The following is a 27,462-nucleotide window of genomic DNA, read 5'->3' on the forward strand; positions in this document are numbered from 1 at the left end:
TTTCTTTCATGAGTGGCTCGTGGTTTGGCAATCAAACTGCAAAACTTCCACCACTTCAAAGCCATGAATCTGGTCTTTGGTACAGAAAACAAGCAGGTGCATACTTTGAAACAGGCCTTAAGTCAACATAGATGAGCAGATACTTTGCAAGAATTGCCAGTGTCAACCATGACTAGAGGCCAGTGTAGACTGGGTCCTGGCGACTTTCTGCAACCAGGGAGCTGATTTCTGTTGGATTCTTTGACTGATGCTTCCATCTGGTGTAGTAGTATCGGGCTGATAAGAATCCCAACATTATGACAGCAGCTGCAAAGACAAACAGGAATAACATCACCATAAAAAAAAATCTACAGCTCATCAATATCAGAACCAACATGCATGTGACAGTTTTCAGTGGCAGCACTGTGCGTGCACACACGCGCATGCTGCCTATTCTCAGCTGAGAGTGCATCATAGGCTTTGAATAATCCTGTTTTGCTCATTGCCTTTTTATTGTGATAGCAATTATATGGACACTCCAAGCACATTTTTGCCGTCGTCGTCATCGCCGTGAGGTTCCGTATAAAGTACAACGGCGATAAAACCGTCGCTGCACACTGTGTGTGCGAGTGAAAGCGTGCAAGGGTGAGCTGCCAACTGTAGCTTAATCTCGCGCACGCGAGAGAGGAAGGCTGCCAGAAGCGCGCGGCCTTCGTTCACTCGCGGTGCACAGGGAGGAGGCGACGGAGACGGTAGGGGTGGGGGGGTGCGTTCTGCTTTTGCGGCTGCTGCTGACAGGCGCTGCCCGCGCGGCAGCGCCGTCAAGCGATCTGCTATGCGGCCAAAGTGTGCGCCCGTGGGTCCTCATCTTCAAAGTGATCTGGGATGGGTACGAAGTGCATGCACCGAGTGCCGGTAGCTTTGTATGCGCTATGCTTTCGACGTCCGCGTTGAAGCGAGACAAGAGACAGCACAAAGGTCAATTTGCCCGCTGCTGCTGGTGCGCTTTCCAGCGTTTTTACAAGTTTCCGCAGTCATTGAGCGAGATGTGTTCATGTTTACCTGTATGTGTATGACACCATGCTTGTTTATTTAGTTAGTAAGCGAACATTTACAACTTTATACGGCTGATAAAACTACTATCCTTACTTCGGATAGCTGTCTACTAATTTGCTATCGCAATCGATGCTTTGCCTTTCGGGCGAAGCTGCGACTTTTTGTTCTTGTTTTTTGCAAGCAAACAGGTCAGTATCATAATAAGCCCCCCCCCCCCCCCCTCCCCAAATGTTTTTTTTTTTTCACTGCCACATTGAATAAAATGAAGCGAACAAACATGCAGTGCTGACTTACAATCATATAGATTTATTGCAGGTATTGCGATATATAATCACCACTGAAATAATCAAACAAACAAAAGATAAGAGGCACACACACCATGGAAACACAAAAGCGGTTACAAAAAAAAAGGGGGGGGGGGGGAATGTGGTCACACATGCGTCAATTTGCTACTGTGCAGTGCTAAAGATGGACAGCTAACACAGGTATCTCTGGCCTTGTGGATCATGAATGCTTCCCTAATCTCTCGTGCCCATTGCTGACTGCACTTGGCCACAATTGTGCCCTTCAGGAAGGCCAGACTGCACAAGCATTTAGAACAGTGAACAGCCAAATGACTGCCACGTTACCCATGCAGTTAGTTCATGTGCTCGCGCAGGCGGTTGTTAACACACCAGCCTATTTGACCAATGTAGCAACGACCACATGACAAGGGAATTTTAATACACCATATTGACAATTCATACAGTTTTTTGCGTGTTTCTTTTCACAAGCCGAGGTACACAAGCGCTCCAATTTGTTACCGTGCTCATGCAGATTACCAAACTTGTTCCTTGCAGTGAACAGCAACTTCAAGCCTATTTTGCTAACAATCCTTTTTAGGCGATGGGATACACTATGTAAATATGGTATGGAAGCAGCGCTATTAGGATGACGGTTGATTTTCCTTCGTTGTTGACATCTTTCCTTCCTTGAATTCAGCGATAAGCAATTCTGCTATGCTAGAAAGCGCTGCTGCTGGAAAACAATCTGCTTCAAGACAAAGCACCTGATTAGTGAAGCTATTTTCCACTAAGTGGTGGCAAGATTTTGACAAAGTAGATTTCATGTAAGATTTTGCGATACCACGCTTAACTAGCTTGGAATGCGCTGAGCTGAAGGGAAGTAAGCTTTTCAGCAAGCAGGGGGCGCACTGCCAGCATACGTGCTTATTTGAAAAGACATGTGTCTAATTCTGGAAACATTATTTTGAAGTTCTCAGGAAATTCCTTTGTCAGTTTGATGTCCTTCATTTTGGAACACAAGAGGCTATAAATATGAGTATTTAAGTACGTAAGTGGGCTGTTATTAAGTGCACCATGTGTATTGTTTAAAAGTAGTCTTTATATTAAATAGGCATTTGTGCTTTTATTCTACACGTATTACAATCTGAAAAAATTTCGCGCAAACAAGTGGCGCTGCCTCCGCGGCAATGAGTGGAACAACAGAACTGCGAACTCACTGTGTGGGTACCATGGTAGTCATTTGGCTATTCACTACTCTAGATGCTCGTGCAATCTGGCCTTCCAGAAGTGCATAATTGTGGCAAAGTGCAGTCAATAATGGGCAGGGGAGATTAAGGAAGCATTCATGACCCTCAAGGAAGGAGATAGCTCTGTTAGCTGTTTGTATGTAGCACAGCACGGTATCGAGCTCACTTGTCTCGCAGACTGACGCATGCGTGGCTGCCGCATTTTTACTCGTTTTTTGTAACCCCTTTTGTGCTTACATAGTGTATGTGCCTCTTTATCTCTCAGAAGCGCGAAAGCTTGGGCAAGTATGCATGATGCACAGCACGACAGCACGTGGACACGAGGTGAATGAACACAAGGTGACACAGCGCTCGTCCTGTCCACTCTTCACCTCATGTTCAAGTTTTTTCGCACTGTGCAGCTTAACATGAAGTCTTATTTTTTGTTTGTTTGATTCTTTCAATTGTAGTTATATATATTGTGATCCTTGCAATAGATCTATATGATCACAAATGAACCCTGCATTTGTGTTTCCTTATTGTCTCCTGTGTTCTCATATTACTGTCTCAAAAAAAAAAAAAAAAAAAAAAATCGGATTGCTTGCCTATGTAACACAAACTACTCATTTTGTGTAAGACAGTGCAAGGAGCGTGAAAGCCCATACAGCAGCAGTGCTTTAATTTGCAGAGATGAAAAATCTTCAAAATCAGTTCATTTATACAGGGATTTGGCAGACGGGATGGAGAAAATATAAAACAAAAGAGCAGTATTATAGGAATTATTCAATGCATGCTAGAACATTTGTGGTTTTTGCATGCAAATCAAGCACTAAAAATTATGCAGGTCCCACACACTGTGTGAATCGGTGTTATGCAAAGCATTTTGCATGTAACGAGCTACCTGGAATTTTTGGGGGGTTCCGCACAGTGTTGTTACCAGATGCAGAATGTGGCCCACTGAGGCAGCGAAGTCAAGTCAAGATTTATTTACATGTACAAAGTACAGCGTTGAAGGCCACTCTGGCAAGAAAGCTGCAAGAATGCAGCTTGACAAAGCCAGAGCATTACTAGCAGGCAACAACAGCAGTGAGCACAGCATAGCACTCAAAGTGCACTGCTAGCTTCATTTAGTACATTAGGCAGATCAGGCATTCCTGCTACCAGTCGACGCTCGTTACAACGAACCATAATAATCCAGTGAGAAAGGTATGCTTTACCGGAAGCCTGTTCTATCCAAATTAGGGTTGTGGTATTCGGTGAAATAGCGGAACTTCGCATACTCTAGGGTTTGCTTATTGGAACCCGGAGGCGATTGCAAAACCGATGAAAAAAAAATAGAAATTAAAATAATTACTAACTGAAACAAATTTATGCAGTAATTGTACGGCCACACTATAGTGGAGGGGTGCCTTGCTGTCCGCCTTTCCCGTATGCCGGTTGCCGTCAAATGACAGTTTCCCTACACAACCCCCCCAAAAAACGGAAAGATTTTTATTTTCCTATCGGTGATGAAATGGGTTGAAGATATGTTTCCACCACTGCGGCACGCTGCCCACTGTGCCGGCTGGCCGGCCTGAGGTCGATCAATATCCCTTGCCCCTGCCTGAAGATATATTCGCAAACCTGCAGGGTGGAACTGTGTTTTTTATCATAGATCTCTCCAAAGCGTACTTGCAGCTTGAACTAAAGAAACAAGCTCAAGAACTGCTCACAATAAACACCCTACTTAGGACTCTTTAGGTTCTACCGCTTGCCTTATGGCGTAGCGTGCGCACCGGCTATTTTCCAGGTAGTCATGGACCAGATACTGCACAATATACCGGGAACTGCCTGCTACTTAGATGATATAGTCATCTCAGGTGGGAATTACAAGCAGTGCTACGAACGAGTGGAGCAAGTACTGCGATGCCTAAGTGAATATGGCATAAAAGTGAACGCTAAGAAATGCAGCTTCTTTCAGCAGTGCGTCACATACTTGGGGCACGAGATCAACAAGGATGGCTTGCACCCAACGGCGGAAAAAGTAGAAGCCATTAGAAAAGCACCAAGGCCCACTAGCGTGACCCAGCTGAAGGCCTTTTTTGGTTTGATAAACTACTATGGGAAATTTTTGCCAAATTTGGCCTCAGTCTTGGAGCCATTGCACGACTTGCTGCGAAAAGAAACTACGTGGCACTGGTCATGCGAGTGTGATGAGGCATTCGGAAGATGCAAAGAAATGTTGAGTGATAAAAGTGTGCTGCAACTCTACTATGTAAAAAAATTAATTTGGATCACATGTGATGCATCTGATTATGGGTCAGGTGCAGTGCTATCGCACGTGGTAAACAGTGAAGAAAAGCCAGTTGCTCTTGCTTCATGGTCGTTGTCTGCGTCCGAACGTAACTACGGACAAATTGAAAAAGAAGCACTTAGTATTGTGTTTGCTGTAAAAAAAAATTTCACAAGTACCTCAACGGGCGACCCTATGATATAATAACCGATCATCAGCCGTTGACAATTTTGTTTGATCCTAAACGGCAGGGCAGTGCAGTGGCCACTGCAAGAGTGCATCGCTGGTTGACATTTTTGGCCGACTACAGCTATAGAATCAAGCACAAGCCAGGAAGAGCCATCCAGCATGCAGACGCATTGTCTCGTTTGCCGCTACTCGACACAGGCAGCAGCTGTAAGGAAATATTTTACTTTTCGGCCCTAAATGACTTGCTATTAACATCAAAGGATGTCACCCGGGAAACGGGACTGCGATGGAGTGCTGAGGGCTTTGCGTGACATGATTTGGCATGGATGGCCCAAAGCAGTGTCCGAGGAGCTAAAGCCATTCTGGATATGCCGGTTGGACATCAGTGTAGACAACGAGTGCGTTATATGGACAAACAGAGTTGTCATACTGGAGTCATTGCAAAATGGTCTTTTGCAATTGCTGCATTAACAGCAGTTGGGAATAACCCAAATGAAAGCATTAGCGAGGTCAATAGTATGGTGGCCTGGAATGGACACGGCCCTCGAAAACATTGTGCACAAATGTGAAATATGCCAGACAGTTCAACCAGCAGCGTCACCAGTTCCTTTGTTGTCATGGCAAGTACAGTATAGACCACTTATAACGTAACCGCTTATAGTGCAGGACCGGATATAGTGCGGTCTTTTCAGACTCCCGTTAATTTTCCCATTGCACTCCATGTATATACGTATCGCTTATTGTGCAGTTGCGGGAAACGAAATAACAGTTACAGTGCGGCTGCCTGGGAGTACAGAAGTCAGCGGAGACGGCGAACGCTCCCCTCAAATAGGCGCCCTAAGGAGTGCTCAAGGAAGAAAGAGAGACGAAGTGGAGGAGAAGGGCACGTGGTGCGAACGAACAGCCAGTGAGGCTGAAACCAGAATCTTGAGTGCGAGTCGTGAAATATCACGGCGCGCATAGCGAGCGAGGGCCACGAAACTGCCAACGCCGGCCAACGCTCGCTTCACGATAACAGCAGTGAACGAAACTTCAGGGAGCAGGCGGCGCCGGCACGGCACAGCGAAGGGCGCACGCGGAGACCGTGGAATGTGAGGGAGGAGGGCGGCAGGGAAGCGGATTTCGCCTCGGCAACTCCACCGCTTCGGTGGCTCCCCTCGCCCTCCCTCACTTTCGACTGTCACCGTGCGCACCCACCACCGTGCAGGCGCCGCCGCTCCAGCCGGCCCGGCGCCAGCTCCCCGAAGTTTCGTTTTCTGCCGTTATCGGGAAGCGGCCGTTTGCCGGCGTGGGCAGTTTCGTTGGCCGGCCTGGGACAGCGCCACTGCTTCCCTCTGCGCTTTAGCCGCAGCGTGCAAGGTCAACACGTGACTAGAAAGTAGAGGAAGCATAAAGGAGAAAGAAGGGTTCACTGCCATTTTCTATGCGTGGCTACGGTAGCGTGGCTGCGACGTCGGCACATACACGCATGTTCCGGCGCAACGCAGAATTTCAGAATTGCCATTTGAGAGAGAGTGAAATTCCTGCCGCGTTTTCTTTTTTTTTTGTGTGTTTTGTTCGCGCGCGACATTGAGGGGTCTCTCCTAAGCTTTTACTCTATGGTGGTGCTGGAGCAATGCCGGTCGGAGGTGCCGCCGCGTGATTTGGTTCGAATTAACCAGATTCGACTGTAAATTGAATGCAAACGTTCTAGCCGCATTCATCGACTGTCGCATACGCGTGGCGGTTCAGTGTACGTTTTGCATATGTGCGGGCCTTGAAAATTGTTGCTTTGGTTATAGTGCGGTACCGCTTACAGTGCGGATATTCGCGACTCCGGCGATTTACGTTGTAAGCGGTCTACACTGTATGTCAAAATCCATGGGAACGAGTACATTTAGATTTCGCCGAAAAAAAAAAGGGAAAATATTTCTTGTCGCTATCAACACGTATTCCAAATGGTTGGAAATTAAAACAATGAATGTAACAACCGCCTCGAAGACAGTTGAGGTCGTGCGTTCTTGGTTCGCGGCGCATGGCCTTTCTCTGGAGGTAGTGATGGACAACGGGCTGCAGTTTCGAGCCGCCGAGTTCAAAGACTTCCTTCAAGCTAATGGTGTGAGGCACACACTGATGCCACCGTACCACCCACAGTCTAACGGTGCAGAGGAGCGCACAGTTCAGACAACTAAAAAAGCACTTCTCAAAAAGGTATTACAAGACACAGAAAATGGCACTAATAAAACGCTTCAACACAGAATAGATAACTTTGTATTCACGGGAATAATAACACCTTCACGGGAAGAACACCTGCTGAATTATTTGTACGAAGGAGGCTGCGGACCCGAGTGTCGCTGATGCGCCCAGACGTAAAAGATGCAATGAGCGCTATGACCGCAAAAATAAAAACATCCACTGATATGCGCAGAGGGTCACCGCGAGTGTTTGCAGTGGGTGATCGTGTACTGGTGTGTTCTGTGCGTGGAGAAGTGACGCGTGTAAAGTAATCTTCAACATATCTAGTGTACGTGCGAAACACAGTGCAATTCGTGCACGCGAACCACCTGCGACCATCGAACATCAAGCCAAAGGTACGACATGACCCAGTGGCTGAAGTGGAACTGCCACATGCATCCGACGTCACCGATACTACACCGACGACAGACGAACGCCCGGAGTCGTCGTCACCAGCAACGACTCCACTGCATCCAGGCAATCACGAGCAGCCGTTGCCTTTACGAAGGAGCACAAGGGAGCGGCGCCCACCTGATTGCCTAACATGATAATTTCTAAAACTGTGCATGAAGGAAGTGTTGTGACGTCATCCGTCATGCGATAAGCCATTCCCGTGTCATAATTGTGGGCTCGCAAACTACTGCTGGCTGCGCATGCACCGAGAGATAGCCAGTGCTTACATGCCCGCTCGAGTATCGTTGTGTTCTCTTCTTGTGGCACCATTAATAAGTATTGTGGCACCATCAATAACCAAAATGTTATCCAACTCCGTGGTGCAGCCACAAGGTGCATGTTCCAGAGACTATTGCCTTAGGCTAGTGGTCTGTCTTAACACAGCACCCACATTCTGAGCAGTTTAGCTCAAAGGGCCCAAATGCAAAATATATCTTTTTGTTCACTACTCTAAGTGCCATGACTTAATGGTACCCGATGTAAAACTTGCACATACTATAGTGTGTCATAAGCTGCATGCTTCTTTTATCAATTTATGTATATATCTCTCTTTTGACGTGAAGCTAGAGAGCTAGCCAAGAACACAATACATTTTGTGAACTTGTGACTACAGTGTCCTCAGTAGCAAACTGTAATACGGTGTTCATGCATTTTTTTTTTCCTTATGATCTAGTAGTGAGAGAAATAACATGTATGAAAAAAGACAGAAAGAAAGGCTCTTTAAAAGGGACACCTGTTGCATATATTACTATACAGTGCCATTTTCGAATAAAACTAGGATAAAAGTCGTCCAGCGTGTGGATCTCTCTCATAATGACCTCATTTACGCTACGCTACTTTACTCTAGCAGACAGGTTTTGCTAGGCCAGTCTCAGTCCATCAATCTGACACGGCTCTGATAGATGTAAAGTTGTCACCACACATCGAAAACCTGCACCAGATATCCTTCCAAATTATTTTGTAGCCTTCTAAGAACACTGTGTGCTACAACACAATAGTGTGGAAGTTGTGCTATCCTAGTTCTAAACTATAAGTCACAAATACATAGTGCTAAAAAATTTGTCTAATAAATGAAGAACTAGTCGTATGTAACAAAGGGCTACCTGTTGCTGTCCTTGGCAACAATCACATTTGTAAACTTCATCCTCAAGAATACATCATCTTTGAGAACAATTAAACCTTTTCCGAACAAATTTTTGCGCATTTGGCAATGCACACCACTTATTTAAATTTCCCGTTAAACGAAAGTGGCCAGGAATGCAGCCATACAACCTAAGTATGTTATCTTGGGACTTGGGGTAGCGTTTAGGCTGGTGATCTTTCCAGCCACAGGGAACTGTACATCTGGGAGTAAGAGCGATAGAAAAAGGGCTTATTCTACATATTTACAGTGGCTCCAAATATGGAAGCCCACTTCATGGGGTAGCACTTTGAATGTCTCAGATCACTACATGTCTGAGCACATAACAGAACACGTCAGGACACACCACTGCACCCATGGTGTCTGCTTATAAAACATTCGTCTTCCCTAGTTGACCCGACTAGGGAATCTGATGACCTTTGTGCGACCAATCAGAGGGATCGTATTGTCCACAGAACTCCGCCTCTAATGTTGCACCCTCGCCCTCGCATTTGCCGCAACTGCGTAGCCATCTGGGAAACCGAGATCGCTGCCGTTCCCACGGTAGTAATTCCACGAAGTTGGCCCCTCCCATCAATCAGTGGCATCTCCGCGACGGTCAGCTTGTCATGGTCGGTGTCGGGCACTGTCGCCAGGTAGGCGGCCGCTGATGAAGGGGGTGGCATTGGGAGAAACACTCAAAGGATGCGCACTGCCGATTTGGGGTGCTTGTTTGCCCGTCACCATCGCTGTCCGGCACTGTCGCCGTCTGGGCGACACTGATGAAAGGGCCTGCCTCGATGGAAACAGCCAAAGAATGCGCCCTGCCGATTCGGGATGCAACAGTTACCAAATATGGTTTGCTCAGTTGGCTGCTTGAAGTTGTGTAGTACCTGTATATTCCTTTAATAATTCTGAGTGACTGACAACAAATTCACTGTTTCTTAAATAGAAAAATAGTCACATTTTTATCACTGCTTTCCTAGAGCTTCAATTCGAAAAGCAGTAGGCACCAAGTGAAAAAAAAATGAAGTTGTCATAGCCTGTTCTAGCCAAGAATTTCTTCGGCATCGGTGTGTTAACTTGTCATTGCCACAACAGATGCCATTTTTTTACATTTGTGTACAAGCCAGCAAACAGAGATGACCTTAGTTTAAGTTCACCATACAGTGGTCCATAAAGCAGAGAAAGTAACTTACAGATGCAGACACCAATGATGATTCCAATCGCTGAATCAGACATGTAGCAGGAATAGCCGTGCTTGACGAACAGTGGTTTGTAACAATAAGTCGGGTGAGTGCTCCCAACAGGACAAATAGCGTCATCAGGGCAAGGCAGTGGTCCGCAATGTGTGCACTGCAAGGGATTAATCCGGAAACAAATAAGGGATGCATCATGGCAGCCTTAGCCTAACCTTTCTGACAAAACCTTCACATGCAGATATTAATGATAAGGACATAGCATAGACTTAATGCTCTCAAGATTGCACAATCCGCCTTTTTCACGGCCCGACGGCGCATGCGCCTTGCCCTGGCGGATTAGTCGCGAAACGTTTTGGAAGGGTCTCGCGCGCGGCCGTGCGGCCCCCACCTCGGGGAAACGTCCCCGGAAAAAAAAAAAAAAAGAAAGAAAAAAGCGCTCGGACGCGCTCTACTGACAACTCGTGCCGTGTACCGCGTTGGAACTCCACTGGTAGCTCGACGTCAGTGCAGTACTGAAAGTGTGCGTATAGCGTAAGACTGGCTTTGGTACTGCGACGGGCTTTCTTGTCGACGGCACCGATAAAATCACCGTGCCTAAACCATCGTTCGACCGAAACCCGCGCGATAGCCGTCGAACCGATAACGCGATAGCCGCAACGCCTTCGTTGGTATATGTAAATAATCGCGCTCAAAGTGAGTCAAAACATGCCTACGAAGTTGAAAGGTTGAAATGCGCAAGGCTTCAACCCTCTCAAGCCATGTGTGTGTGTAAACACTTTTTTATTTACAAAAGTCCTGAGGCTCGACTATTTCAAGTCGAGGCGGGCCGCTCCCACGATGGCACCGTTAGGCCCAGCCCTTCAGCGACATCGTGGGCCCTCTGGACAGCCCGTAGCTGATCTTGAAAAGATGAACTCTGTAGCATCTTCTTCCAATGGAGCCATTCTTCTTCAGGGTTGGTGAGAGTCGCAGGGCATCCCGCGAGCATGTGTCTGATCCCAATGATGCCATTACACGCATGACAATCTTTCTTGACCTCTCCTTCTGGATACAATTTATCAAGGTGGTACGGCGTCGGATAATTTCCTGTTTGTAATAGTCTCATTGAAACTGCCTGAGCCCTGTTCTGCTTTGAATGTGGCAATGGAAATTGTCTGCGTCCTAGATAGTAGTCTTTAGTAATCTCGTTATATGTTAATGATCTCTAAATTCCCCGGCCTGGTGGTGGACGGCTCGGTTGTGACTGTCACGGCTAGCAAGTCCTCGTGCCAAGTTATGAGTAACCTCATTGAGGTTAGCCCGGGTCTCGCCCACTTCTCCCATATGCGCAGGAAACCATTGGATTTCAGTTCTCATACTCATAGTGTTTTCAATAAGTTTAGCTGCAATCGCGGCCACGTGGCCTTTATCGAAACCCTTTATAGCAGCTTTGGAATCGTTGTAAATAAAAGTCCATTTATTGTTCCTGAGGGCTAGAGCAATTGCCACTTGCTCCGCCACCATGGAATCTTTGGTAAATACAGTGATGGCATCTTGCACCTTCCCTTGAGTGTTTGCTACTGCGGCAGTATAAAGCCGTGCACATGAAGTTTGAGCCAATGTTGATTTCAGCGAAGCTTAGGCCTGGCTCCGGCGAGTTCGTGCACCCGCTACCGGCGGACCTGTACTGAAAAGTAAGCAAGTTAGGACGAAGGAAACTGCTTTTATAGTTCAGTTCTGCGATGGCATCCGCGTTTTTGTGGGAGAACAACACGGCCTGTAAATGATCGCTTATGTGAGCACATTTTTCTCTAATAATGCTTTATGAAACACGCTAACTAAGTATGATGAAGTTAAAGAAAAGCGAGAATCAGTAATAAATTAACAGCCCGATATTTGTAACTGGATCACAGTTGCCGTTGAGTAGCTCAGGCGCTCATACTGACTCGTCTCACGGTGGAGTAACGCGGCTCATTGAGCAGATATGTGGGTTTTATTCGACGTTTTGACATTTTTTTTTTTCATATCAGCGATGCACCTTTTCCCAATTTTTGACGCTAACAACGATCTGTGGCTGTAGATGTCGATGTAAACAAGCGCACCGCTTTGCTAAATCCGACGCGGAAGGCTGCGTGCTCGAATACTTCTTGTTTATGCAAAATGTCTAAAGAATGTGCAAAAAGAATTGAAAGAAAAGCGAGGTGCAAGTGCAGGAGTCAGCGACAACAAACTCCAAAGCAGCCGCGCCGGCAGAGGGTACTCAGCGTACCTTTATAGGCCACACTATAAACAAAACAGCGCTATCACGCCTGCTCACCCTATATATATAGTTGGTGAGTGCTACATGGCTTCCAGGAACGGCATGCTGCCCCGCAGAATCCATTAATAATTATTCGCGATCCACGAAATGCACAACCGATGCGCACTCAACAAGGGCGCAGGTTCACAAATCAACCGGCGAAAGCCCCGGCACCCTACCAAAACGTTTACGGTGGCGTGCGGCAGAGGGCAGCACAGGAAAATGAAAAAGGCAGATTAGCTATATGATCAACAGCACTAAATATTGTTCAAATAAAGCGAAGGAAGGGTGCACTTTGTTAAGCCACACACAGGCATGCATAGATGCACGCACACACAAACACAAACATTCAATGGTAATGGCAACCGCATCAGTATAAGTAAGAAATGCATAGCTCATCAGTGTTGTAACTACTGAGAGGCATGGCCAGCAGTGATGCCTAGTGCAGTCTCCAACAACCACAGGTTGGCAGAATGAATGGATACTCACTCATGTTCAATACACAATCAGCAATATTTTTGCAGGCTACGTACTCACTCCCACTCGCACTCATCAGTACTCACTCCAGGTTCCTACTCGCGAGCACAGATACTCGTCAACACTTGTGCTCATAGTCGCTTCCATTCACACTCACTGGTGCCAACTCACACTCGTACTTGCATCGACCAACACTTGCCAACAGTCACTCATGTTCATACCCATGTCTATTCAAACTCACCGTCAATGACTTTCATTCATACTCTTGTTAACCGGCACTAACTCCTGTTCACACTCACATCCACTCAAACTCGCCAGCATTCACTCCTGTTAATAATATCGTCCACTCACACCCTTCGTCACTAATTAATGCTCTATCTCGCACTTGTGAAATGAGTGTGGAGCGAGTATGAGTCGGCGTACTCGTGAGTGATTATGCCAACCTATAGCAACAGCACTAAACACCTGGGTTTTTCCACCATTGTCACAATCATCAAAGCCGGCGTGAAATTGACGTTTATAGCACCATTAGAGATGACATCTTTGTGCACAAAACACTGTTTCGGGTAAAAAAATGTGCACTGAAAAGCACATTTTAGACAAAAAAATGTGAAAAAATATGCATCATAAATCGTCAAATTACAACTTATTTCATACTAAAATCTACATAATATAGTCTGTGGTAAGGAAACTGAATGTACTGATACATGAAGTGAAAGAGGACTGCTTGTGAAGGCAGACCATCACCAGCAGTCCCACAGCACGACTGGAAATATGAAGGAGCATAATACAGTGTACCAACATATTTCAGACAATTTGTTTGTGTCACAGTACTCTTAAGCAGAATACTGCCATTTTGTTTGACAGCCACAATTTTTGAAATGAAATGAAAATTAAATAAAATGTTTTAAGGTCTTTAACTTTATCAGTGTCGGGTTTTTTCAGAAGTGTTACACCCCCAGTGTCGCGTTTTTTTCTTGGTTATTATAAAACGAACACAACGATTTACTTTTGGTTATGTAGAATGGAAAAAATGCCACAGATAATGGCAAATGTACCCGTGGTATGGTCCTCACATGCCTACCTTCGTTTCCTATCTCCTACCTATTTCATTTTGACGCGCACGTGGAATAATACCAGTACCTCCAGTGACACTTAAATGATTAAAGTGCTCTTATAGTGATGCTCACAAACTCCTAATGTTGGATCGTTATAACCATACAGAGTGGTAACCAGGCCAATTTTATATACCTAGAATATACAATGCAGTAAAGTCAGATACCAAATCATTTATTGTTGTTACAAGCGGGCTGCACTGTGTTAGTGGAATTTTATTCAGCACATACGTGTGACACTTCTACAAGCCTGCAAGTCTGCATAGGCAGAGATGATGATTCATGAATTCTGTTATACTTGTACAGGAAGGCGCAAGATACCAGCTCCCTACTTTTTCATGGGAAACTTTTGTTTAAACTTGCTCTAGACAGACATTACATTCACAAACATGCTCAGTGGCTTTCCATACTCTGTAAACAGCAGTGCCAATGCTTTATGTCTGCACAGTGCAAAATAGCAATAAAGCCTTCACTTTTCTTAAAAGGCCTCTCATCCAGTTTTAGAGAACATCATGGCTGTTGCCTCTTGCTTCACATGCACTGCACAAATAGCAAGCAGCAACACAGTGAAACGTATAGCTAGCAAACTGCCACAGGAAACACACCATGAAGCAAGAAAAGAAGGGAAATAGAAAAAAATTGGGCCGAAACCATCGAAGGATGATAGGCAAGGTCAGGAGAGCTAGTATTTTGACAAATTCCCTCATCAAAACACAACTCCTGGCCGAGGCTTTTCTAGCTCGCTCAATGCTGTGTAATATCTTGGTGCACTGAACCTGCAGCTCTGTGCAGTTTCATTTTTTACAACCAAAACCTAGGGCGTGTAGAACTCCTAGAAGGCCAGCTATCAAACCTCAAGAGAAAAAGATCAAATGCACTTGTAATGAAATTTTTTATTTTTTTTTCAGAGAGTAGCTGAGCCAGACCCAAAGCTATGTTATTAAATAATGATACAGTAGAACCCCGCTGATACGTTTTTCACGGGACCGTTAAAGAAAACTTAAGAGCCGGGAAACGCAAGCGCCAGGAAGCAGGAAAAATTGAGAAATGGGAGTAGTGTTGAACTGCACACAATATTATTTTAATTCTTACGTGTGAAAGAAAGTCGCAGTTTCGCCCGACAGCCAAAGTATCGATTGCGATAGCAAATTAGTAGACAGCTATACAAAGTAAGAATAGTAGTTTTATCGTCCGTATAAACTTGTAAATGTTCGCTTACTAACTATATTAACAAGCATGATGTCAGCGCCCACAGGCAAACATGAACACATCACACTCGATGAGCGCGGACACGTGCTGTGAAACGCTAGCGTGAGAAATTTAAGCGCCATTGCAGAAGCGAGCAAAGTGACCTTCGTACTGTTGTCTAACGCAAACTGAGCGCCGAGAACACACGGCACGCACAAAGCTACGAGCCGCCGACGCACCTACACTGCGTAGACTCTGCCCCCAACGCAGATTACTTTGAAGATGAGGCCCGCACGCGCGCGCGCCGCCGCGCAGTACGCAGTTGATGCCAGAGCACAACGCTGCCCGCTATCCTTTCCCCCTCGCTCCCTCGCAAGTGCCTCGAGCGCAACGGAAGAAGGCGCGCTTCCTCCCTGCTTTTCTTTCCTTTGCGCGCGAGATTTAGACGCGGTCTTCGGGTCCCCTTGCACGCTTTCACTCGCACATACAGCATACGGCGCGCGGCGATGGCGTTATCGCCCTTGGACTTTATACGGAACATCTATGAGCCAAAACCAATTTTAGGGCCTCAACGCGTCATAGACACCATCTTTAGATAGCAAATACGGATCTCAAGGGCAATACTTTTGCTGGCGGAAACCGAAAATACATCATAAGTGTCGCCCCCGGCACTTTGGGCGGCCAATGCCATCGTCAAGCAACCAAGCCAAGCGACATGAAAAGTCAAAATGGCCGCTCGGGCCGGCGCGGGGTGGCAGTTTGCAACGTATGATGCGGGAACGGTCCCACAGTTGCGACGTAACAGCGGGGTTACCAATGCATTGGGTTCTATGGGAGCTGTGCCAGGATCGCCTGGGAACGTAACAGCGGGGTTCTACTGTATTCATAAAACCGGGCTTACATCTAAAAAACTTGATGTAATTACAAAATAACTGTGCTATCTGCTGCACTATAGAATTGATATCTTTTCTGAGTTTAGGGTGGGGGAATATATTTCTTCAACTCAGTGGTTTTCAAAAATGTAGTGCAAGCTTTCTTCACATCTGTTTACTGCATTCAAGCTGGTACTGAAGAGTACTAGAAATGTTCTTCTTTGTAGCTTGCTACTCAGCTGAAACATGTTTTCCTTATGTTTAATGATATTACCCAACACAATAGTATTATGATCGAAGACTACTGAACCCAGACTGTACAAGCTATGTTTAACCTACATGTACACGCCTGACAGGGCTGGTGGCTTGAGAGATAAAGGTACTGATGATGATATAAATGTGCTAGAATGCAGTGAAAGCTTTGCCATTCTAGCAAAATTATGCAGCAATGTAGAGTCACAATTTGGATAGCTCAAACACAGAAAATTTCAGGTTATTTATAAAGAATGAAACAATTTACATTACACTTGACTGGGTCTCCTTGCGACAGCTATTTACTAGCAATACTAAACATGCTAGCATGCAAAAATGACAAGCGTGAATGTTCTGGTCTCGAAAACGAAACACCGCTCACGTCACTTACCGAGCAGTAGAAGCCAGCAGGACAGACCGTGCATTCAGTAGAGCCTTTCAGCAAAGTGTAGCTACCTTGAGAGCAGGCACTGCACGTTCCAGATCCAAGCAAGGGCTTGTAGAAACCTGTGAAGTATTGTGCACATTTCAGTGGAGAAATTTGTGGCGATTGATTGGTGTGGGTTTACCATTCCTACGTAACACATGGCCAGTGAGAGACACTGTATGGAAAGCTCTGAACTGATTTTGACTGCCTGAGACATGCAACCAAAGCTCAGCACAAGAGCATTTTTGCATTCTGCTCCTACCTGAATGCCATTATTGTGGCCAGGAATCAAACCTGCAACCCTGCGCTCGGAAGCACAACACCATAGCCAATGCGCCATATGGTCTGTAATTTACGATGTTGTAAATGATCACTCTTGGTCCATTTGTAAGAATAACTTCGCGCAATGATGCACCCATGAGCAACTCTATGTTTTAGAGTTTTCTGCAGTCTGCATTCACTATGGTGCTAAGCACAGGATCAGAAATATAGAAATAAATCACCGGGACTGTAAAATAACTGGTACTGCTAGAGGATCAGGCTAACATAAATGAAAAAGCAGGGCAGTATAACCTAAACAATAAAAATTTATGCAAAACTCTTATTCAAAATCACAATAACTAAGGATTCGATGTGACTAAGAAAAGCAAAAGCTTGTCTGTAATGGCAGAAATCCTGCATTAGAAGGTCATGTGCTTACTCAGAAACTTTATTAAAACATTGTACATTTTAGTAACATAATTTTTCATGTTCCCAGAACACATACTTTGGCAACATTTCATGAAAAAGCAAAGTAAAATTTCAGCAGAAATTCCAGAGATGATCTTGTGATTGCAGGCAACTAATTGTCGCATTGTACAGTCATGAGAGCAACGCCTGGCCAACAACAGCTGCACACAGCTAACCTATGGATTAGAAACTGCACACACCTACAATAGCACACCAAGATTTACACGGAAAAATGAGGCCGACCAATTTTGAAGGCTACAAATAATGCCTGCCGCCTTCAGTTGATGCAAGCCATGTGAGCCACACCTCGTGCAGCATACTGATGTTACATAGCAACCGCTGCTTTGTCAGGTGCTAGAGTCAATGCAAAAAAAAAAAAAAAAAAAAGCAAGAGTTGGCCATTATTCGGTTCACAAAAGCTGATGCACGTTCCTGACAACTTGTTGCAAAGCATCCCATAGGCACAAACAGAAACAACTTGATATGAGCCTTGATAATTTTTCTGTGCTAACAGCACTGCAATACATTTTGCTAGGCAGATCCATGTCTCACTAGCTTGTCTTTTGAACAAATATGAATACATGATAAATAATTTTTTTTCTTTTGTATACTGTCTGCTGATGCATGTGTACTCCAAGGCTATATTTTATAGTAACTAATGCAATATTTCTTTATTAAATTTAGAATAGGCTGTCTTCAACAGGAGTAAAAAACAATGCCAAACAATAGTGTTACATTGTGCTGAGCTTTGTTAAAACCAATGATGAATGCAGTGGCAAAATTTTGTAGCTGCATACTTCACTTCTTCATAAATTTCTCAGAATAGCTGAAATGAAAACAAGGACATAAAGCTTGGCGACCGCTTGCTTGCTGGAACAATGCGTGCTGAACATAACATATGACAGAAGTCTATGTTTTCCACCTACTTGGACAGCTGGGATACCAGATATTCATTTCTGAAGGTGCATCGGTTGCGTAAAAGTAGAAACAACAAACATTTTTCAAAGGGACTAGTTTGAGATGACACAAACTAGCTATCACTAATCGCAGTCATATAGGAGATGTCATAGTGTACATTTGCAGTAAAGATTCACAGATGCACATGAGCAAATGTAAGTCATCATCTTTTGCGGAAGTAGGACTCTCCGGTGCTGGAGAAGTTGAGAGGCACAGCATTTTCCCTCCTCTTATCTATCCTTCGTTTCATTTAATGCTGGCTTTGTTTAAACTTTTTTACCTCAGTGATGGTTTATTGTGACGAGTGGTCATCACATTGCAATAAAGTTTTGAATTTCTCAGGCCCTTTAATAAAAGCCAACAGCAGCTGCTTGAGCTGCATCAAATTGCACATGCTCAATGGTACACCTGCAATTATTACAGCCTAGCTTGCTTAAAGAAACATCCTTTGTATTTCATTTGATGCCTGTATCTCCCCACAAAAAGCAAAGCTTTTCAAATGACCAAATTTTGCTGCCGCATCGCATGCTATCAGTGACATATCTGTATGTCAGTACAGAGTTTATTATTTTGCAAACAGCCAACGTGTAACATGATGATACCGGAGTAACTGATTATGTCATGTGGAATCATTATAAGTAGACATCATGGTACGTAAGGCGGTTCAATGAAAGAAGTATGAAATTATCTAGAGTTAACTTATTTGCTATCTGGTCCAGCCTAGCACAACTAGTATATATGAAAAGACTGATTAACGATCCATTTTTTAAATGTTTAGTACAAGTTTTGCTAAAGAGAGGTCATATGGCGAATGTAAATGGGGTAGCATTTATCCAAACTTGCATTGTTGAATTAATCAAATATTGAATAAGTTGCCTTACGAGCGCAATATTTGAGGTCATTCAAATGCCACAACAATAGCGTAAGTGAACAATGTCAAGCTTGTAATGCTGAGGATGCAGCTCCTCACAGCTCTTTCCATGCTCAACTGCATGTTCTAGCGCTTTGCAAACTCAAAGCTGAAACATGGGATGGCAAGCCTAGATAAGGGGACATTCATGTATGACAAATGGTATGTTCACAGTGGTAGTAAGTGCCAAGTGCAAGGTGAGGCAGTGCAAAAGACAAGTGAGGCAATGCAAAAGTGCCGGGTGTAAAAAATGTCCTCAGCTGACAGAGCAAGCAACCAGCAACAAGCGTTTCTGTAATAACAGTGTTGATAGCTGCAGCAAGCACACTGTGTGGCTGTGCACCTTTCATAGACTGCTTGCTCACCTTGACAGCGATGACCATTTGCTGTAGTAACTTTTAAAAAGTGGGAAATTTTTAAACTTTTATTTTAGGAAGCTCACAAGTGAGACACAAGCTAATGCTATGTAGTGTGAATGCCAAAAAAAGGGTAGTTGGTCACAATGCGTTGTACCAATTGCTTCTGTATTGACAAAGTGATGGGGGCCACAAGAAGGAAGAATTCAAATGTGATCTATATTGATTTTCCATAGCGCTCATAACTGTCACCAGCCAGAAAATGTATGACAAATCAGAACATTCTAGTATGCGGAGGGAAGTATAAATCAATATTATTACTTAATGGTTTCCTTGAACAGCTACCAGAAACAGTTAAAAGGGAGCTATGTTCATTCACTGCGTCCACTTTGTAAAACAATGCAAGGTATGGGAGCATATTGCTGAACACAGAAAATCGCACAGGTGATGGCATGCCTTCAAAAATGAGGGCCAATATATCATTTTGTTCCCATTTGCCACTTTGTTTGCACAGTTTGCAAGAGTGGAAAAGAACACAATATCCAAAATATAATTAGCAAGCAAAAACAGATTTCTTCTTAATGTAGAAAGTTGTAGAAACGGAGTAGGCGCAACAGGGGTGCTAAAATGCAGGTCCCCCCCCCCCCCCCCCCAACCCTTTTCTTTACCTTCTACAGGTTTCGCTCGGTTTGCTGCTCGTGCCAGTGGGACCAACAGTGAACTCTTCAACGCTGGAATTGCTGCTGCCTATCTTCGGATCGACAACTGTTGACCAGAATTCTAAAGCTCTGCTTGACATCAGCTTTGTGGTGCCATCAGGAGCCACGCTGTCAACACCAGAAACGGAAAGCGCACCATTGTTGACATCATACGGCCACACCATAAATACAAGATGCAGCAGATCACCAGCCAGTGGGCGTGGCAGCGGTGCTACGATGCAGGCCAACCCTTTTCTTTACCTTCTACAGGCGAGAAAGTGCTATGAAAAAGCTCACCGCAGTAACAATGTCGGTCTGCTCCTGCTGCCGTGCCCACGGCCCTTGATCGAAGTTGCGTCTTCGATGCATGCTCTTTTTCGGACTCTTTTACTACTGAGAGGTGACGTTGAAACAAATCCAGGCCTAGATGATGTGTCAATTGCAGAACAGCTAAAAGCCATTGCAAAAGATATCCAGGACATAAAGAAAGGTAGAACAGAAACTAACCAAAAGCTTGATGCAGTCAACAAAAAGTTGGAAAGGATCGGCATACTTGAGAAACAAGTCACTGAGAGTAATGAAAAAATAGTTAAAATCGAACAGAACATGTCTTTTTTTGCAAGAAAAGTAGACGAACTCGAAAAAAGAAGTTGTAGGTTGAACCTCATCATCTATGGATTGGATGAACAAGAGAGTGAATCCACTCAAAGTCTTCGTGAAAGATAAATTACAAATTGAAATAGCAGGTATTGAAAAGATTCATTGTCTTGGACGAATACGAAATGCCCAAGTAACAGCCAATAGGCCAGTAATTTTGAAACTTTTGGACTATCGAGATAAGGTCAAGATCTTCAAATGCTGCTCAAAATTAAAGAATTCAGGATATTAGTGAAGACTTCTCAAGTACTCTCAAGGAGATTAGAAAGAAACTGTGGGACAAAACAAAAGCAAACCGTGACAGAAAGAAGAAGGTCTTTTTAACATACGATAAAGTATCAATGGCCAGCTTCTTAAATGGGATGAGGAATTTGACAGCATGGTCGAAATAGAAAAAAATGATAAAAAAGAAGTGGAAGAACATGAAAATGCGAGCAATCTGGCTAAAAGAACATGCAGATGCCGATAACCCTGTTGAATATTAATGCGCACAGCATTCTAAATAAAATCAACCACTTGGAAGCTATCTTTCTTGCCCTGAATCCGGATATTGTTGTGATCACTGAGACTTGGCTGCATTCAGGCGTTCAAGATCACGAAATCGTTCCCCTGGGCTGTGTAATCATCTGCAAAGACACGGAATCTAGAGGCGAGGGAGTGGCTTTGATCTTGAAGAATGATTTCTCCTTTTCAAAAATGCCTGATATTCCAGGTGTAGAAGCCATTTGGTGCAAAGTTCACCTAAAAGTAATTCTGTTAACGTTGGTGCGGTCTACAGGCTGCCAAATGCTGAAATTGTGTATCTAGATCTTTTTGATTACATGTATAGATACGTCCACGGGTCTATGATAATATTAGCTCGTAACTTCAACTGCCCAGTTGTTGATTGGAATACTTTTAAGTTCAGTCGATGCAACAAGCAATGCTATGTATCATATCCTGTTTACTTTGGAACTTGTACAAATTGTTAGTGAGCCTACTCGTGTGCAAAGAACATCTAATTCTTTACTAGATTTGGTCTTTGTTAGTAACCACTTTAGAACAGATGACTGTAAAGTGGAAGTATCACAGGGAATTTCTGTCCATGAAATGGTACTATGTATGCTATACTGTATGCTATACTCACGTGGAGAAATAATCCACATGAAACGAAAAATTAAAAGATTAAGGAAAAGAAATAGGCAGCGTACATACTTAGAACTAAAGGTGAACATAAGTTTGCTAACAAAACAGTTAAAGAAGAAAGTACTCGAGGCCAGAAAACGATTTAGTGGCACTTCGCTCAACAACTTCATTAAAGATTCACCGCACAAGTTCTGGAGATAAAGCAACAGAAAGAATGTTACTGCAAGTTCGCCTACACACAAAAACAGCAAGCTGACTCCCATTTAACAGTTACTTCCAGTCAATTTTCACTGCCGGCAACAATGTTCTAGGGACAATACCATGTAATAGTACTGAGTCAACACAACTTTTAGGCGCTCCGGCCATAAATGTACCTGGGATTCTTTCTCTGTTGTTGAACTTTGATGACAAAAAGAGTTGTGGTCCTGATGGAATTCCAAACTGTTCTCTTAGGCATTATGCTGAGTGAATCAGTGAATACCTCTACCTTATATTTTTTATGTCACTTCAGGACAGCTGTCTGCCAGCTGAATGGAAGGTAGCAAAAATAGTCCCCCATTCACAAATCAGGTGACATAATGTCCCCATCTAATTACCAACCTATATCTCTAACTTGTACCTGTTGCAAAACTCTTGAGCGTAAGTTATTAAAATTTCTCAAACAACATACTGAAACTAACAACATCACAACCAGCATGGCTTCAGAGCAGGAATTGTCCACTGTTACTCAGCTTGCAGAAATTTTTCATGACCTCGCGCAGGGAATCACCGATCAAAGTCCCCAAACTGCTTTAATTTTCCTTGATTACTCGAAGGCGTTTGACCGTGTGTTACATGCTAAAGTGAACTTCAAACTAAATCAAATACTTGCCGATGGTTCAGTTACGAGATGGATAGCCAGCTACTTATCGGAACGCCGACAATACATCCAATATAAAACCATGCCTCCGATATCGTGCCAGTCTTTTCTGGAGTGCCACAGGGACTCTGTGCTAGCACCATTTTTATTTATTTTATACATAAATGACATTACACATTAGATCTCTATATCAAAAAAATAAATACTCAGGAAGACCAAGTACGACTAAATACAGCTTTAAGCAACATAATACAATGGTGTAATACCTGGCAAATGGTGATCAATCTAGAAAAAATTATAGCGATGTCAGTCACAAATAAGAAATCAAAACTTAGTTTCCTCTATGGCTTTGGCAATGGCATTCTTACAACAGTAACCGAAAAGAAATACCTTGGTGTCATATTTCTGATGATCTATGCTCAAAAACCCAAGTGCAAAACATAACCAAAAAAGCAATGAACAGTTTATGTTTTCTTAAGCGCGCCTTGCATTTTGCAACTTCAGATACCAAGTTACTCGCATATAAGGTCCTTATCCGTCCAATCTTAGAATACGCAAACATCGTCTGGTTTCCGTATATGCAAAGATATACACATGCTCAAATCTGTGCAACGAAAAGCGGTTCGCTTTATCTACAGCAGATACCGACTCACTGACTCCCCCATGAAGCTACTTTCCCGTGCAGGCCTACACACATTATCAAGTCGCGTAACACATCATAGAGTCAAGTTCTTATATCAATTAATACATAATGAATTCAATATGGATCCTGCTACTTACATTAGTTTTAAACATTCTAGGGAGCGCGTCACAAGCATGAATTTACCATAAATGGGTACTCTTGTGTTAACAACATATATTACTTATCTTTCTTCCCCTGAGCCACTTGGGACTGGAATGCCCTAGATAAATTCACAACTTCGCAGGATACCTTAAAAAGTTCATTGAGCTCACGGCTGCATCAGTCATGTCAACAAGCCAGATTTGATGACCATCTTCAGTATGTTATTGATTTATGTCGTTACTTGCTCTATGTATACTCTTTGTATGAGTGTACGAATGAATGCTTTGCGATGTGTATGAACGCTAGCTTTGATGACCAAAATTGACGGCTCTCTTCGGTCTCTCATGTTTGGCCTTCGATGTGTCAGCTTATGAATGCTTTTATTTCTTGTCTTTTTACACCTTATTGCTATTTTATTGTACTATTGATTTTAATTTGCTTTTATTATTTTTTTCACATAAATCCACTCCTGTAACAGTCCCAAGTGGGACTAACAGTATATTCAAATAAAACAATAAAAAAGAAATCTGAAACCTATAGCGGACATCGCCATTAAACATACAACCCTTTGTTAGTATCACACATCTAGTGTGCATGTGTGCCAGAATGTGACATCCTAATGAGGGGCAGGGAATCAGAGGCACAACTTCGTTCTGGGCAGCAAGATGCCACAACTAATCAGCCACTGAGGCAAGTACAGTTGTGTCTCATTATTATGATCAACTTGACTTGTGGCAATCTTTTGCAAGTACCAAACCTTTCCAATGTATTTGTACTGCTGGACAATGACGAGGGAGGAAAAGCACAAAGCACATAGAAGCCCAGGTATTTTTGTCTCGCTAATCACCGGTATGCCCAGGACCTCCTCTTCATAAAGGAAGCCAACAGGCTTACTCACAATGAAAGTGAAACGCCCATGGTGTGCCGGTGGCGGCAAGACATGCTGCGGCAGTCACACGATAGCTTCAGTACGTGTTTTTTGAAGCAAAAGTGCTTTCTGAGACAAAGACTGTCACTCTTATGTCTTCCAGTTCTTCTACTGGCATCCTTTACACAAAAGTCTATGGAGACAGCAGTTTTTCCTCTTGTTGCTAACTTGGTCAACAAGCTGTTTATCTTCCTATGCTGCACTCTCCCTCTGTATGATTCACTTTCTTTGAGTGAAAGCTACATACTGTCACAGCCCAAATGGCGCATGGGATGCTTCAAACTGCATGGCGATTTCTTTCACACACAGCAGCGACCAGAATAATGCACTTCATGAGTCAGGTTTTCTCAAACTTCCAATTCCAGTTCACAGTGCAATGCATAGGAACAAATTCTACAGTGATTTCTTTTCCCAATAAATGTTCTTAGTTTTCCATCAAGATTCATTATTATGGACGACGCACTTTATAGACAATATTGATCAGGAACTAAAATGTTGATATTAAACAGGAACGACTGTATCCCTTTAACCCATCAGCGCATCATATGTTACACAAAGACGTACATCAAACTTATACAGAATCAAAAAAGAAAATCCAACATTTTTACTTTGAATCTGTGTCATGTCTACCAATAAAAGATATAGCAGCTCTAGCTTAATTCGTAAATAATTTTTGAGTAACTTTTTTTTTTTTTTTTTTGCTGTTGTTGAAATGTGTATGGCAACACAACTTGCTAAAGGTTTGTGAACAAAAAAGATATTTACAGTCTGTAAACAAACAGGATATTCTTACACCCCAAGTGAGTGCATATAAAATTCCACAAAAATTATTTTTGCTTTTTACCAGCCTACTTTGATCTTTTCAATGAGAGATACATTCTTGTTGTTCTGTGAGGCAAACATTAATTGGTGTTTCATATATGCAACAGCCTGCATGGACTGTTTTTTCAAGGAAAGCAGAGATTTGTTAATCATGTTGGGGGAAGTGGGGGGCAATTTTTTTTTTTACTGGCGTGCACTGCTTCTTAGAACTATAATTGCAATGAATATGGCAGAAAACGAAAATTCCAGCAATGTTTATGATAAACAAAGCACGGGGCCTGCCATGTTCCAAGAGCTAAGGAGAGAAGCATTAAGAAAAAAAAAAAAAAAACTCTTGAAAGACAAGGAAGAAAGCATTCTTTTTCTATTTGCATGAAGCTCCAAAAGACTATGCAAAGCAAAAATACACATATGAAGCACACTTAGATCTTACATCCAGCTATCATATGGTCTATCAAATATAATGTTATCAAAATTTTAAAAACCTAGTTCTAGCTGGAGCTATAATTAATGTCACCTATTTTTTACACCAAAGTTTTCAGTGACTGATATTTTTGTTTGTTCTATGCAACTCGTATGTCTTTCTGTGTGGCCCTAAAATAAACCCATAACTGTCACAATGTATTAAATATGATACAGAGTTTCCATTTATCAAATCACAAGCATGTATTTGTTTAGAATATTGACATTTGTTTGGGCATTTCTGGCCTAAACAATGGCTTGTTTCATTTCCTTAAAAGAAAAGAAAAATGTATGCAGCAATGGGTTAAGGCTGATAATAGCATGTGATAGAACATACCTAGGCAATCGTGTCATCAAAAGAAATCTCTGAAATGCAAGGTGTACTGAGTGCTCAGCTTTTTAATTGAATTGATGGCAGTATGCAAAAGGCAAATGTACAATTTCGTAAGGCTATAGTTGGATTAAATACGTCTTTGATTCAGTCATCTAGGTGGAATGCCAGCTGCGACGGGCTGCATAAATGATGGGCTATTCAAGTGCTGCGTCGTTCCTTACCTGCTTCGCAAGGTGTGCAGTTCTGTGTGCTTCGTTGAGCTGTGAATGTGCCCGGTGGGCAAGGCTCGCAAGCTGGACAACCCGGGTCCCTAGAATTGTTGCGTATTTAGATACGTACTGTATAATAACACAGACAAATCCATCACTTACTTGCAGAACGTTCCGGTGTTGCATGGCACACACAGTCTATTAGAGGCATCGTCGGCTGCTGGTTTCGGACAGTGGCCTCGGGTGGGGCAACAGTTGCACGCTGCAGGCGAAAACAGGAAATCGTTACCCTCAAATGCCCGGCACTATTTCGTGCCAAAAATAGGCGCTTCTCCAACATGGCTTGTTTTTCACCTGAGCTTGCGTGCGTCCCTGGAACACATGCTTCGCATTCTCTCGTGCAGTTCTTCACAGTCGTGCTGCTAACGTGACTAGTAAAAGCTGAAAATGTGCAAAACAAACACAGTAAGCCGGCAAAGCTAAAGGGCAACGCGCGATTGTCGAAGAACGAACAACGCGGGCGATCGGCACGGGATGTGCAGGTAATCGTGCACTTTTTTTTTGTTTTGTTTTTGTTTTTTTGTAATTGTGCCTCCTTGCCTTGAACCATAGCCTCCTATATACTTTCGAGGCTATGCTTGAACTTACCGAACAGAATAAAAATTTTGGCAGAGCCAAGCGACAAATGATGCACGGACGGCGCAATCTTGAAATGTGTCGTCACCTTCATACTACATTCACGATACTCCGCGATCAAACAGTTGAAGCACAACCAGTAAACACGTGAACAATCTTGGCACGGGATAAGTTCACACGGCGCACTGCCTCCTTCATCCTAATTTGACGCGCAGAAACGAAACAACGGGACAAATTTCATCTTCTCCTCTTACTGCTGCTGGCTCACAACAAACACGCCGGCAGCTTTTGTTGCGACGGGGACAAACCTTTGTTGCGCCTGGATTACACTATGCGGCCGAACGCAAACACAGTCAGCCAGACGAAAGCAGCCTCCGCCTACGCACAGCTGA

At 43.6% G+C, this 27,462-nt stretch overlaps 1 protein-coding gene across 2 annotated transcripts; it reads right to left on the reverse strand.

Annotated features, from left to right (window-relative positions):
- Positions 1 to 27,462, reverse strand: LOC119458084 (sushi, von Willebrand factor type A, EGF and pentraxin domain-containing protein 1-like). Of its 2 annotated transcripts, XM_049665515.1 has the most exons (8): positions 27,379 to 27,462; positions 27,083 to 27,269; positions 26,789 to 26,875; positions 26,597 to 26,696; positions 26,447 to 26,535; positions 16,569 to 16,684; positions 9,993 to 10,149; positions 1 to 306 (listed from the first exon to the last, which is right to left on the reverse strand). In XM_049665515.1, the coding sequence occupies exons 2-8, from the start codon at positions 27,162 to 27,164 to the stop codon at positions 173 to 175; spliced, it is 765 nt and encodes a 254-aa protein (XP_049521472.1). In that variant the 5' UTR covers positions 27,165 to 27,269; positions 27,379 to 27,462; the 3' UTR covers positions 1 to 172. The 2 variants fall into 2 exon arrangements, with proteins under 2 accessions (XP_049521472.1, XP_049521468.1); XM_049665511.1 differs by lacking the exons at positions 27,083 to 27,269; positions 27,379 to 27,462 and having other exon boundaries at positions 26,789 to 27,069.

This window comes from Dermacentor silvarum, chromosome 1 (assembly GCF_013339745.2).
Source record: "Dermacentor silvarum isolate Dsil-2018 chromosome 1, BIME_Dsil_1.4, whole genome shotgun sequence".
Classification (NCBI taxonomy): domain Eukaryota; kingdom Metazoa; phylum Arthropoda; class Arachnida; order Ixodida; family Ixodidae; genus Dermacentor; species Dermacentor silvarum.